The 14,920-nt window shown below is 39.8% G+C and overlaps 1 protein-coding gene across 5 annotated transcripts in view; it reads left to right on the forward strand.

Moving 5' to 3' along the window:
- PRDM5 (PR/SET domain 5) overlaps window positions 1-14,920 on the forward strand; it is a 264,482-nt gene that overhangs the window by 233,311 nt on the left and 16,251 nt on the right. For all 5 annotated transcript variants that reach the window (XM_040237380.1, XM_040237381.1, XM_040237377.1 and 2 more), the window contains one exon: window positions 14,191-14,295. In XM_040237380.1, the coding sequence (XP_040093314.1) occupies window positions 14,191-14,295 (105 nt within the window). The remainder of the gene's footprint in view (window positions 1-14,190; window positions 14,296-14,920) is intronic.

A 14,920-nucleotide genomic window follows, 5' to 3' on the forward strand; every position in this document is an offset into this window, starting at 1 on the left:
GTTCAACATTAATTTTCTTTTTATAAATATTCATGTGGCTGCATTGGGTCTTAGTTGTGGCACATGGGACCTTCATTGCCTCACGCGGGGTCCTTTGTTGGGGTGTGGGAACTCTGTAATCCTGGCTTCTGGCTCAGCTGTTGCAGTACCTGGGTTTCCTTTCCCTCATCATGTGGCATCTTAGTTTTCTGACCAGGGTTTGAACTTGCATCCCCTGGATTGCAAGGTGGACCCTTAATCACTCTACCACCAGGGACATCCTTGTGCATTAATTTTGTATCCTACAGTTTTACGAGATTCATTGATTACCTCTAGAACTTTTCTGGTGGCATCTTTAGTATTTTCTATTCATAGTATCATATCATCTGCAAATAATGATGGTTTTACTTCTTTTCCAATTTGGGTTCCTTTTAGTTGCTTTTCTTCTCAAATTGTCATGGCTGGGACTGCCAAAAGTGTGTTGAATAGTAGTGGTTAGAGTGGACATCCTTCTCTTGTTTATAGTCTTAAAGGAAATGTTTTCAGTTGTTCTTTAAAATCAAAGACCAGTATCACTAGTGAACATAGATGCAAAAATCCTCAACAAAATACTAGCAAACAGAATCCAAAACTCCCTTTAAAAGGATCATATATATCATGATCAAGTGGAATTTATCCCAGGGATTCAAGGATTTTTCAGTATATACAAATCAATCAATGTGATATACCATAATAAAAAATTGAAGAATAAAAACCATATAATTATCTTAATAGATGCAGAAAAAGCTTTTGACAAAATTCAATACCAATTTATAATAACTCTCCAGAAAGTGTGCATAAAATAATCTACCTCAACATAATAAAGGCCATGTGTGGCAAAGTAGCAGCAAACATCATTCTTAGTGGTGAAAAAACAGATATTTTGAGTAGTCCTAATTTGGGTGTGGGTGCTATTTACATCTACTGGATGCATAGGACAACCCCCTGCTCCATCACTAAACAAAAGATTACCTGCCCTAGATATCAGTAGTGCTGTGGCTGAGAAGCCGGCTCTAGACCCCAGTGGAACCTTATGCCTTGTCTAAGGAAGGTTTGGCAAATGGGTCTTTGTCCAGGTGGTGCAGTGCTTCCCAGTGCAGGAGATGGAAGAGACATGAGTGTGATCCCTGGGTCGGGAAGATCCTTAGTAAGGAAATGGCAACCCACTCCAGTATTCTTGCCTGGAGAATTCCGTGGACAGAGGAGCCAGGCGGGCTGCAGTCCACGGGGTCGGAAACAGTCGGACACGACTGAGCATGCATGCATACATGCATGTCTTGTCAAGATGCAGGCTGGAAAGAGGCTAAAATTGTCTGTAAATCATCTGGAGGCACCATATCCACTCTGGAAATTAGTGAGACATTTTGCAGATGGAAAAGTTTGAGGGTTATATGACATTGCCTGACATCCTTTAAAAATATAATGCAGCCCTTTTATTTACAAGCTTCTCATTTTATCTCTGCCAAGTTTATAGTTTTTTCAACAGGAGGAAGTCAATCACTGCTATGTTGCTGTTGCTGTTCAGTCACTAACTTGTGTCCCAACTCATTGCGACCGCATAGACAGCAGTACACCAGGCTTCCCTGTCCTTCACTGTCACCTAAAGCTTGCACAAACTCATGTCCATTGAATCAGTGATGCCATCCAACCATCTCATTCTCTGTTGTCCCCTTCTCTTCCTATCTCAGTCTTTCCAGCATCAGGGTCTTTTCCAGTGAGTAGGCTCTTCACATCTGGTGGCCAAAGTACAGGGTTGATTTCCTTTAGGATTGACTGGTTTGATCTCCTTGCTCTCCAGGGTCTCTCAAGAGTCTTCTCCAGCACCATAATGCAAAAGCATCAATTTTTCAGTGCTCAGCCTTCTTTATGGTCCAACTTGGACATCCACACATGACTACTGGAAAAACCATAGCTTTGACTACATGGACTTTTGTCAGCAAAGCAGTGTCTCTGCTTTTTAGGTCTCTGCCTAGGTTTGTCATAGCTTTCCTTCCAAGGAGCAAGTGGCTTTTAATTTAAAGGCGAGAAAATAAAATCTGCTTCCACTTTTTACCCTATTTGCTACTGCAAGGAGATCCAGCCAGTCCATTCTGAAGGAGATCAGCCCTGGGATTTCTTTGGAAGGAATGATGCTAAAGCTGAAACTCCAGTACTCTGGCCACCTCATGCCAAGAGTTGACTCATTGGAAAAGACTCTGATGCTGGGAGGGATTGGGGGCAGGAGGAGAAGGGGACGACTGAGGATGAGATGGCTGGATGGCATCACTGACTCTATGGACATGAGTCTGAGTGAACTCCAGGAGTTGGTGATGGACAGGGAGGCCTGGTGTGCTGCGATTCATGGGGTCGCAAAGAGTCGGACACGACTGAGCGACTGAACTGAACTGAACTGAACTGATGGGACCAAATGTCATGATCTTTGTTTTTAGAATGTTGAGTTTTAAGCTAGCTTTTTCACTCTTCTCTTTTACCCTGATCAAGAGGCCCTTTAATTCTTCTCCTCTTTATGCCATTAGAGTGGTATCATCTGCATATCTGAGGTTGTTGATATTTCTCCTGGCAGTCTTGATTGCAGCTTGTGATGCTTCCAGCATGGCGGCATTTGGCATGATGAACTCTGCATATGGGCTTCCCTGTTGGCTCAGACAGTAAAGCATCTGCCTGCAGTGTGGGAGACCTGGGTTCGATCCCTGGGTTGGGAAGATCCCTTGGAGAAGGAAATGGCAACCCACTCCAGTACTCTTGGCTAGAAAATCCCATGGATGAAGGAGCCTGGTAGGCTGCAGTCCATGGGGTTGCAAAGAGTCGGACACGACTGAGTGACTTCACTTTCACTCTGCATGTAAATTAAGTATGGGTGACAAAAAATAGCCTTGACATACTCCTTTCCCAATTTTGAACCAGTCTGTTGTTTCACGTCCAGTTCTAACTGTTTGTTGTTACCTGCGTACAGATTTCTCAGGAGATAGGTGAGGTGGTTTGATATTCCCATTTCTTTAAGAATTTGCCAGTTTGTCAGTGAAGCAGAAATAGATGTTTTTTTTTCTGGAATACTCGTGCTCTCTCTAAGATCCAGAGACTATTGGTAATTTGATCTCTGGTTCCTCTGCCTTTTCTAAACCCATCTGGTACTACTAAAAGTACTTGGTTCACATATTGCTGAAACCTAACTTGAAGGATTTTGAGCACGACCTTGCTAGCATGTGAAAAAAGGTGTGTTTGTACCATAGTTTGAATATTTTTTGACACTGCCCTTCTTTGGGATTGGAATGAAAACTGACCTTTTCCAGTCCTATGGCCACTACTGAATTTTCCAAATTTGCTGACATATTGAATGCAGTACTTTAACAGCATCATTTTTTAGGATTTTCAATAGTTCAGCTGGAATTCCATCACCTCCACTAGCTTTGTTCATGGTAATGATTCCTAAGGCCCACTTGACATCCAGGATATCTGACTTTAGGTGAGTGATCACACTATGGTGGTTATCTCAGTTATTAAGACCTTTTTTGTTTATTTTTTCTGTGTATTCTTGCCACCTCTTCTTAATCTCTTCTGCTTCTGTTAGGTCCTTACTATTTCTGTCCTTCATTGTGCCCATCCTTGCATGAAATGTTCCCTTGATATCTCTGCTTTTCTTGAAGAGATCTCTGGTCTTTCCCATTCTATTGTTTTCCTCTGTTGCTTTGCATTGATCACTTAAGAAGGCCTTCTTGCCTCTCCTTGATATTCTCTGGAACTCTGCATTCAGTTTGGTATATTCCTTTTCTCCCTTGCATTTTACTTCTATTCTTTTCTCAGCTATTTATAAGTCTCCTCAGAAAACCACTTTGCCTTCTTGTATTTCTTTTTCTTTGGGATGGTTTTTGTCACTACCTTCTGTACAGTGTTATGAACCTCTGTCCATAGTTCTTCAGGCACTCTGTCTACCAGATCTGACCCCTTAAATGTATTTGTCACTTCCACTGTATAATCAAAAAATTTGATTTAGTTTATACCTGAATGGCCTACTGGTTTTCCCTACTTTCTTCAATTTAAGCAATAAGGAGCTGATGGTCTGAGCCACAGTCAGCTCCCAGTCTGGTTTTTGTGACCTTCTCCATCTTTGACTGTAAAGAATATAATCAATTTGATTTTGATATTGACCATCTGGTGATGTTCATGTGTAGTCGTCTCTTGTGTTGTTGGAAGAGAGGAGATTTACTATGACCAGTGCGTTCTTTTGACAAAACTGGTAGCCTTTGCCCTGCTTCATTTTGTACTCTAAAGCCAAACTTGCCTGTTACTGTATCCAGGTATCTCTTGACCTCCTACTTTTGCTTTCCGATTGCCTGTGATGAAAAGGACATCTTATTTTGGTCTTAGTTCTAGAAGGTCTTGTAGATGTTCACAGAACCATTCAACTTCAGTTTCTGGGACATAGAGTTGGATTTCAGTGACTTTGAATGGTTTACCTTGGAAATGAACTGAGATCATTCTGTTGTTTTTGAGATTGTACCCAAGTACTACATTTTGGGGTCTTTTGTTGACCATGAGGACTACTCCCATTTCTTCTAAGGGATTCTTAACCCACAATAGTAGATATAATGGTCGTCTGAATCACATTTGGCTATTCCAGTCCATTCTAGTTCACTGATTCCTAAGATGTTGATGTTCACTTGCCATCTCCTGCTGACCACATCCAGTTTACCCTGACTGATGGACCCTAACATTCCAAGGCTCTGTGTAGTGTGGTTCTTTATACCATTTGACTTGATTTTCACCTGCAGGTACATCTATACTGAGCATCGTTTCTGCTTTGGCTTACTTCGTTCTTACTGGACCTATCAGAAAGTGCCCTCCATTCTTCCCCAGTAGCATATTGGTTACCTTCCCATCTGGGAGTCTCATCTTCTGGGCTCACATTTTTTTTTTTTTTGCCTTTTCATACTATTAATGGAGTTCTCATGGCAAGAATACTGGAGTGGTTTGCCATTCCTCCTTCAGTAGACCACTTTTTGTCAGAGCACTTTTCACCATGATCTGTCCATCTTGGATGACCCTGACAATATGGCTCACAGCTTCATTTGGTTACACAAGCTCCTTTGCCACGACAAGGCTGTGATCCATGAATGGGATCCACTGCTATAGCAGCTGAGAGAGTGGAGAACTCGAAACTTAAGAGAATTTTTATTTAGATATTTCATATCTAAAAAATTTATAACTTACCAAAATGAAATTCATGCATTTCAGAATTTCATAATTCATATATAAGAAATTCATGAACCTCTGCTTCATGAGGGGTTTTGGATTTCTTTTTAAGCTTAGATACAGGAGATGATTATCTGGTAAAAGCCTTTTTTCCTGAACTCTAACAGGGTAAATATTAACAGCTATGTGTGTGCTGTGCTTAGTTGCTCAGTCATATCTGACTTTTCATAATCCTATGGACTGTAGCCTGGCAGGCTCTTCTGTCTGTGGGGATTCTCCAGGCAAGAATACTGGAGAGTGGGTTGTCGTGCCTTCTTCCAGGGGATCTTCCCAACCCAGGGATCAAATCCAGGTCTCCCGCGGATTCTTTACCAGCTGAGCCACAAGGGAAGCCCAAGAGTACTGGAGTGGGTAGCCTATCTCTTCTCCAGTGGATCTTCCTGACCCAGGAATCGAACTGAGGTTTCCTGCATTGCAAGTGGATTCTTAACCAGCTAAGCTACCAGGCAATAGCTAGCTGTAAGTTACCTTAATCTACAAAAAGTAATCAAATGAAATTTGTAATGAGATAACTTAATTTTTACATGTGTGTCTGTGTATGAGAGTGAGTCAGAGACATTTGTTTCTATATCTGATTTCTCCTCATGAGTTTCTTTTTTAAATTGACCTTGATATGCAAGTTGCTCACATGGAAATTATTTCATTAACAGCATAGACACTCTTGGTCTCATTGCAGCTTTGAGCAAGACAAATAGAGAAAAGCTTTGTCCATCAAGTACATTCATATAAGATATAACAACTGAGTGTTTCACAGCTTGAACCCACTCATAAGCAAACTGTATGTTCAGAACACCACAGACTCTGACAGTCCTCACCATATATCACTAGTTGTCCTGGGTTCTTTTAATTGCTTACTATGTTTCCTTTTTAATTGTATTGGAGTCAGGCTACCAGTGCCATGAAAAAGTTACTAATCAACATTGCATGATTTTCTGACATTGTTTATATTGACCTCTGACAACAAGGGAAAATGCTCATTTATATGTCATGTTTCTGTTTGATGTGGCCTAGCATGAAAACAGTCCTAGAGAACCTTTGGGTGATGCATCTGCAGATGTATATAATCTATCCACGATCCATCCTTGTCTTTGGTAGTCTGTGTGATAGTGGGGCATGCTTCTTTGCCTCCTGGCAAGCAATTCTTAACTACGAGGAAGCCTCCAATAAATTTCTGTTTCAAAGAACTTCAGCACTCAGATCCCTGCAAAATTTACAAACAGTGTGACTTTTCTTTTTCTTCAGAGCCCTCTCATGATGTTGAATTATTTTAATTCAGTTTTGGCAAAAATGTAACATTTGAAGTTTCTGTTCTTTTAAGACATAGGTCTTTGCTCAAAATTATGACCTTTTATTAGCTGTATCACAAGGTGTAGGGTATAGAGCTTTATAAATCCTACCTTCTGAATGAATTCTGCCAAATGTTATTTGATTAAAGCCTGGCTAATTAGACTGCTGATGAATTCTGCCTTAGATAGATGATGCTGTTTAACTGACAAATAGATTGCCTCCATTTAGTAATGACTCCCCAGTTACAATGACAAAGGACAAGCTATTTGTCAGGTAATCTGTTTAATCATTTAGAAATAGAATGAAGAACCTAATCATTTCTTCTCTAGTTAAATCTAGCTAATGAGTTAAAACGTGTGATTTATACTGTGCATTCCACTCCACTCTGAAACAGTGTTATAAACAATTTTCTTACTACTTCTTTGGATTAGATTTTGTGTCCAATTTAAATTTTTCATAATGGAGAGAAAGATAGAAGAAGAGAAGTAATGCAGTTGGGATGTGACTGATGTTGAAATGATGGTACTTTGTGTGTTCTCTGTGGCAGAGGAGTGGCGGGGCTTTCGGAGGTCCAGCGGCAGCCAGACATGCCTGCCTCCACCCACATGAGTCTGCAGATGGTTTTCTGGTGTGCCCTCAAGAAGGCGGCATTTATTAATAGATACTCTGCTGCCTAACCTGATAGTAAGAAGTCAGAAGCCTTTTATGGCTTCCTAAGCTTTCTCCATCACATGGTCCCCTGTCTTGTCACCACTGATTATCCAGCCATCATCTCCAGTGCACCTTATGGCAGGGATAGGTAGTGAAGATTAGAATTGAAGTTCTTGTGCACCCATGCACACAAGCCTGGATTCGTCTGGACTGTTAGGTTAGGGTTAAGTGTATGCAGGAACATTCTAGAGCAGCAAAGATCATTGTCACAATTTTCAGAGAAAGGAAAAGCAATAATAGAGCCTTTGTAATAATACACCCTGGATTACTCAGCTTACTCTCTCTGCTCCTCTGTGTTTACCATATGAAGCGCGGTATTTCTTTACCTTAGCTGATTGGGAGGAATGGAAGAAATTAGGAAGGAATGGAGATGAGGGTTTCTTTTTTGAGAAAAAAATGTGTTTATTTTTTTATATTTGAGTTCATTTGATGTTCTTAAATTTAAGATAAGTGACCTGTAATATCCTGGCTCTTCCTCTGGTATAAACTCTTTTTTTTCCCAGAGGAGGAAAATTTCTGACCTAAACACTTAGAACTACATATTTCCTTTAAAATTTTTTCTTTAAACTGGGCAACAGTTGAAGAGATAATAGATGCTAAGAATAATGCAACTTTTGAAAAGAGATTGCTCTTATTCAGACTAGAGGGGGAAAGCCGTAAACATATTCCTTAGATTGCAAAGAAAACACAGTTACCTCTTTCTGTTGATTGCGTACAGCTAATTAAAATATATTTTTCATATCCTGAAAATTAGATGTACAGTCACTTAGATTTCTGGCAATATGGTAGACTTCATATCCTGGAAAAGATGCTCTATACAAAACACCTATCAATGCTGAATAAAATAAAGCAAACAGCAAATATGTGAATAACAGCAAATAAAACAGTGTGATCTCCAGGACCCAACAGACAAAGCTGGAACCCGAGTCCAGAGTGCTGAGGTCAGGCTAAGGATGCAGTATCTTGCAGGGTGTCTGCAGTTTCAGTAAACTCAAGGCTTGATTTTTCATGGTGATAGAAACGGAGACAAGCTTTGGGTTCAGGTTAGATGGAAGGATGGAGCCATATTCCACCATAGTTCTGGCATACCAGAGAGGCTATGCTCAAAATGAAATCAGAGATTGGAAATAATCTACCTTTGACAAACAGAGATGCTTGGGACATTCAGTTGTTTTGAGCTAATTGCTGTCTAGAGAAAGAGGTCTCCTTAGAGTTTGTAACCACAGCCCTTCCTTCAAGTGTGTTTGGAGTTCAGACTTAAAATGCTTGCCTGGCCAGAAACCCTTAGGCAAGAAATAAACTTAAAATGATCTTTGATTGATAGCATCCTATGGTGCCTGGCAGAAGCGAACACAAATGCTGTCTGGAGGGACTTACCCTCAATCTGAGGGGTCACAGGATTTTAACAGATAAGGGCCACCAAACATGAGCTCATGATTCCAAATTCCAGGAACACCCAAGGAAACAAGAGCTATGAGCGGGAGACAGGAGAAACCACAAAAAGCAGAACTGAACTTCAAAAGCACATAAGATAAGGGTTTATCTGATTTAAAAAATTGTGTAAATGCCTAGAATATTTAAAAATAGGCATGAGCAGCATGAAAAAAAAGCAACATTGTATTAAAAATTAAGCATAATTGAAAAGAGCTAAATGGAAAGTTCTAGAACTTAATACAATAACTCAAATGATCTTGTTAGATATTTAAGTTATTCATACCTGAAGAGAACTGATCAAGCGATTCTAAAGAAATACATAGAGTGCAATACAAAGCGGAGAAGGCAATGGCACCCCACTCCAGTACTCTTGCCTGGAAAATCCCATGGATGGAGGAGCCTGGTGGGCTGCAGTCCATGCTAAGGGTCGGACATGACTGAGCAACTTCCCTTTCAATTTTCATTTTCATGCCTTGGAGAAGGAAATGGCAACCCACTCCAGTGTTCTTGCCTGGAGAATCCCAGGGATAGGGGAGCCTAGTGGGCTGCCGTCTATGGGGTCTCACAGAGTTGGACTCGACTGAAGTGACTTAGCAGCAGCAGCAGCAATACAAAGAGATGGAAATGGCTAAGATAGGTTAAGAAAAATGAGAAATAAAAAGAACTAATTGAGTTTATAGGCTTTCGTTCAACAAAAATGGGAAACAAAGCCATTTTCAGTCAAAATCAGAATTTATTCTAAGCTGATCCTTGGAAATTCAAATACATAAGAACACATGAAAAGTAAAGAAATTGTTAGCATGTAGATCTTCACAAGCCAGATAATCACGATGGTGTGATCACTCACCTAGAGCCAGACATTCTGGAATGGGAAGTCAAGTGGGCCTTAGGAAGCATCACTACAAACAAAGCTAGTGGTGGTGATAGAATTCCAGTTGAGCAATTTCAAATCCTAAAAGATTATGATGTGAAAGTGCTGCACTCATTTTGCCAACAAATCTGGAAAACTCAGCAGTGGCCACAGAACTGGAAAAGGTCAGTTTTTATTCCAGTCCCAAAGAAAGGCAATGCCAAAGAATGCTCAAACTTACCCCACAATTGCGCTCATCTCACACTCTAGTAAAATAATGCTCAAATTTCTCCAAACCAGGCTTCAACAATAACGTGAACCATGAACTTCCAGATATTCAAGCTGGATTTAGAAAAGGCAGAGGAACCAGAGATCACATTACCAGCATTCACTGGATCATCGAAAAAGCAAGAGAGTTCCAGAAAAACATCTACTTCTGCTTTATTGACTATGACAGAGCCTTTGACTGTGTGGATCACAACAAACTGTGGAACATTCTGAAAGAGATGGGAATACCAGACCACCTGACCTGCCTCTTGAGAAAACTGTATGCAGGTCAGGAAGCAACAGTTAGAACTGGACATGGAACAACAGACTGGTTCCAAATAGGAAAAGGAGTACGTCAAGGCTGTCTATTGTCACCCTGCTTATTTAACTCTATGCAGAGTACATCATGAGAAATGCTGGACTGGAAGAAGCACAAGCTGGAATCAAGATTGCTGGGAGAAATACCAGTAACCTCAGATATGCATGTGACACCACCCTTATGACAGAAAGTGAAGAACTAAAGAGTCTCTTGATGAAAGTGAAAGAGGAGAGTGAAAAGTTTGCTTAAAACTCAACATTCAGAAAAGTAAGATCATGGCATCCAGTCCGTTCAGTTCAGTTCAGTTCAGTTCAGTCACTTAATCATGTCCAACTCTTTGCAACCCCAAGAACTGCAGCACGCCAGGCCTCCCTGTCCATCACCAACTCCTTCATGGCACATAGAGGGGGAAACACTGGAAACAGTGGCTGACTTTATTTGGGGGCTCCAAAATCACTGCAGATGGTGACTGCAGCCATGAAATTAAAAGATGCTTATTCCTTGTAAGGAAAATTATGACCAACCTAAACAGCATATTATAAAGCAGAGACATTACTTTGCCAACAAAAGTCTGTCTAGTCAAGGCTATGGTTTTTCCAGTAGTCATGTATGGATGTAAGAGTTGGACTATAAAGAAAGCTGAGTGTTGAAGAATTGATGCTTTTGAACTGTGGTGTTGGAGAAGACTCTTGCGAGTCCCTTGGACTGCAAGGAGATCCAACCAGTCCATCCTAAAGGAAATCAGTCCTGGGTGTTCATTGGAAGGACTGATTCTAAAGCTGAAACTCCAATACTTTGGCCACCTCCTTTGAAGAGTTGACTCATTGGAAAAGACGCTGATGCTAGGAGGGATTGGGGGCAGGAGGAGAAGGGGACGACCCAGGATGAGATGGTTGGGTGGCATCACCGACTCGATGGACATGAGTTTGAGTGAACTCTGGGAGTTGGTGGTAGACAGGGAGGCCTGGCATGCTGTGATTCATGGGATCACATAGAGTCAGACACGACTTAGCAACTGAACTGAACACATAACATGAAAGGGCATTCTGTACATGGCATACTAATTAGTACATGGGAAAACATATAAACTTTAGATTATGTTAAACATACATAGTAGAGCTTCCCTGGTAGCTCAGACAGTAAAGCGTCTGCCTGCAATGCGGGAGACCCGGGTTCGATCCCTCGGTTGGGAAGATCCCATGTAAAAGGAAATGGCAACCCACTCTAGTACTCTTGCCTGGAAAATTCCATGGACTGAGGAGCCTGATAGGGTACAGTCCATGGGGTTGCAAAGAGTCGGACATGACTGAGCCACTTCACTGACATAGTAAAAGGAAAAATTTTAAGGATAACCACGAAAAGAGTAGAGATGAGTCTGTAAGTTCTATAATAGCACAGGATCAACCCAAAACATGTAAGAAAATATAAGGGAGAAAATCTTAGGAAACAGCAAGATAAAAGCAAAGCACAAAATAAAATGTTATAAACTATTTAAATATATTATTAATAATGATAAATATTAATAAATATCCTGTTATATTTTATTATGATGGTAATATATTCTAATATATAAATTTTAAATAATAACAAAAAGTAATAAAAAGCAAAACTCACTAACTTGAAAAAGTGACATAAGTTTAGATTAAAATTTTTCAGTTGTATGGTATTTATAACAGATGCTCATCGTACCTAAGATATAGACTGTTTGAAAGTAAAAAAGATGGAAATACTAGGCAAATACTATTTCCTCTATTTTTAAAGTGGGATATAGTTGACATATAACACTAAGTTTAAGGTGTGCAATGTTGATTTGGTATGTTTGTTTATTGCAATATGATTACATAATAGTGTTAGCTAAAACCTCCATCATGTCATATAATTATCATTTCTGTCATAAGAACATTTAGGCTCTAGTCTTCTATCAGCTTCGCAGTATATACTACAATACGGTTGACTATATTCACACTGCTGTGCATTGAGTCTCCAAACTTACCTTCTAACTCCAAATTTGTACCTTTGACTAACATTTCAACAAGTCTCCCAACCCTCACAAAATACTAATTTTAAAAAGCTTTTATAGCTATATTATTAACAAATTATTTTAAGGTGAAAAGGATGATATAGATAAAGAGAGTCACTTTCAAATGATAAAAGGTCCTATTTTCCAGGAGTGCCATAGTTTTAAATTTATACATCATCATTGTGTACATGAGTTTCAAAATTTTTGTTAACTACAGCAATAGAATTCTAAGAATATACTAGATATTGAAGTGTAAAGTTGTTTTTAAAATGATGCATCTTTCTTTAAAAATATGAGTTTATTTGGCTGCTCCGGGTTTTACTTGTGGCACATGGAATCTTTGTTGCCATGCACAGGCTCATCGTTGCCACATGTAGGATCTTAATTCCTTGACCAGGGATCAAACCTGTGTGCCCGCGCTGGGAGCACAGAGTCTTAACCACCGGACCGCCAGAGGATTCCCTAAAATGGTTATTTGTTTTGTAGAGCTACTTGGCCATTCCCTTTTCTGGGAATGCTGAAGGTGCAGTCCCGCCTCTAGATATACATACTATAGGAAATTATGATTGCTCATCTGTGTTCAAGTATACACTTGTAAGAATGTTCAGAATAACATTATTTATAAGAATGAAAAATTGGGGAAAACTTGAATATCCATCACAGCAGAATGTACATAAGCAAATTGTGGTGTTGCCATTGAATGTAGTACTATACTCATTGCTGCTAAGCAGTCTCTTCAGTCGTGTCCGACTCTGTGCGACCCCGTAGACAGCAGCCCACCAGGCTCCTCTGTCCCTGGGATTCTCCAGGCAAGAACACTGGAGTGGGTTGCCATTTCCTTCTCCAAAGCACGAAAGTGAAAAGTGAAAGTATAGTCACTCAATCATGTCCAACTCTTCGCGACCCCATGGACTGCAGCCTACCAGGCTCCTCCATCCATGGGATTTTCCAGGCAAGAGTACTGGAGTGGGTTGCCATTTCCTTCTCCACTATACTCATTAAGAATGAATAAATAGGAGGTACATGTGTTCACAAAAATATTCCATTTCTTAAGCTAGCTGGTGGGTGTACATATGTGATTATTTACATACTGTTTTGTAGGTCTGAATATTTTTATAATAGTCTTTTAAATACTAAGGGGAAAATATACATAGAAACATGATATTTAAAACTATATACATAGGACCTCAATTCAAAAAGCACCTATAGCAATATTTTAAGCTATATTTGAAAAACAATCTTATTGCAGTTTTAAACAAATCTTTTTATCAATGCTCTATTTAGTAACTGGCCAGCTGTTTTAATGAAAAAATGTGAATTAATTTATTTTGCAATTTATTTCAAGCTTAAAAGATGATGACTTAAGTTTCTGGTATCAAGATGGCTAAGGAATTTGGGTATTTTTTTTTCCTTGTTCTGTGGAGATACTCTTTTCCTTAAGAGTCTATGATCAACTATAAATAATGCCTCATTTTTAAAAGTAATTTAGATTTTTTAAAAGAACATCCTTCCTAGGAAAAAAATATTGGACAATATGAAAATACTTAAAGTCACAGTCTAGTTCTAAGTTCTTAAACTTACCCTCAAAACTTGTTAAACTTTGCTCTGGGCTTTCATTTCCAGGAATCACTTTGAGACAGTGAACAGTTTGCAGCATGTAAGCCAGGGGTCCCAAACTGTTTTGTTCGATGATGCCCTTTTAGCAGGCTCTCCAAGATGAAAAGAAAACCTCAGAGTTCAGTCTAGCAAGTGTTTAGGTCACAGCAATCCTGCAGAATCTTCCTTTGGACAGTCAGGACTGAATGGAAAGAAAGGTAGTGACTCTGATGCTGCAGCTGTGAACCACGTGGTAGTCTTAAGGCTGCCCAACAGGTTTTGTGTACTCCTGTTTTCCGCTGCAAATTTATAAGAATTCATGGCACCTGTGAGTATGCTGCTGCACCTTGCAGAACTAGCTAAAATGCGCTCTGATGTACCCCTTCCTGAGGATGACCCTGCACTCACTCGCATTCCTGGCCTCTTCCCTGACTGCAGGAGAAGCCGTACAAGTGCTCAGAGTGCGGCAAGGCCTTCAGCCAGAAGCGTGGCCTGGACGAGCACACAAGGACGCATACCGGGGAGAAGCCTTTCCAGTGCGACGTGAGTGTGCTTCCCTGCTTCCTGTCGTCCTCCTGTAACCTCCAGAGACAGGAGATACATATGTGGGGATGTATCCATGCGTCCTTTTGTGTACGTGTGAGTGAGTGAGAGAGTGTGTGTGTGTGTACACACTTTACATAGCTAGTCTATTAATGTCTTGTTCTCCTTATTCCTTTTGATTGCATAATCTGTGTAACCACATTGTAGCATGTTTTTTTACCCTAGTTTTCTGGCAGCCCATGAACTTTGATTTTCTTTAAGACATACTTGTACCCTGTTTTAATGCAATTGAGTTGTTATTCTAAGGTATAAATGCATGATGACTAAGACAGGTTTCATGTGTCTAGCCAAGTCTTTTGATAGGTTAATTATAGTTAACCAGAGATTTAACTGGTTATAGATATTTTTATTTATTTTGGTAAAGCCAAACAATGATTTTCTAAAACAAGTATAAACTGCTTTAAAAAGTGCCACTGCTGATTGCTTAGATTTTCTGTTTATGACATTTGAAGTGAAATGAAATGATCAACGTAGTTGTTCACATTATTAATGAAAGGACAGAAATACTACCCTTGTCAGTAAAATGAATTGGGTCATTGATTAATTTAGAGAAAAATGGTTTATC

This window comes from Oryx dammah, unplaced genomic scaffold (assembly GCF_014754425.2).
Source record: "Oryx dammah isolate SB20612 unplaced genomic scaffold, SCBI_Odam_1.1 HiC_scaffold_3, whole genome shotgun sequence".
Lineage (NCBI taxonomy): Eukaryota > Metazoa > Chordata > Mammalia > Artiodactyla > Bovidae > Oryx > Oryx dammah.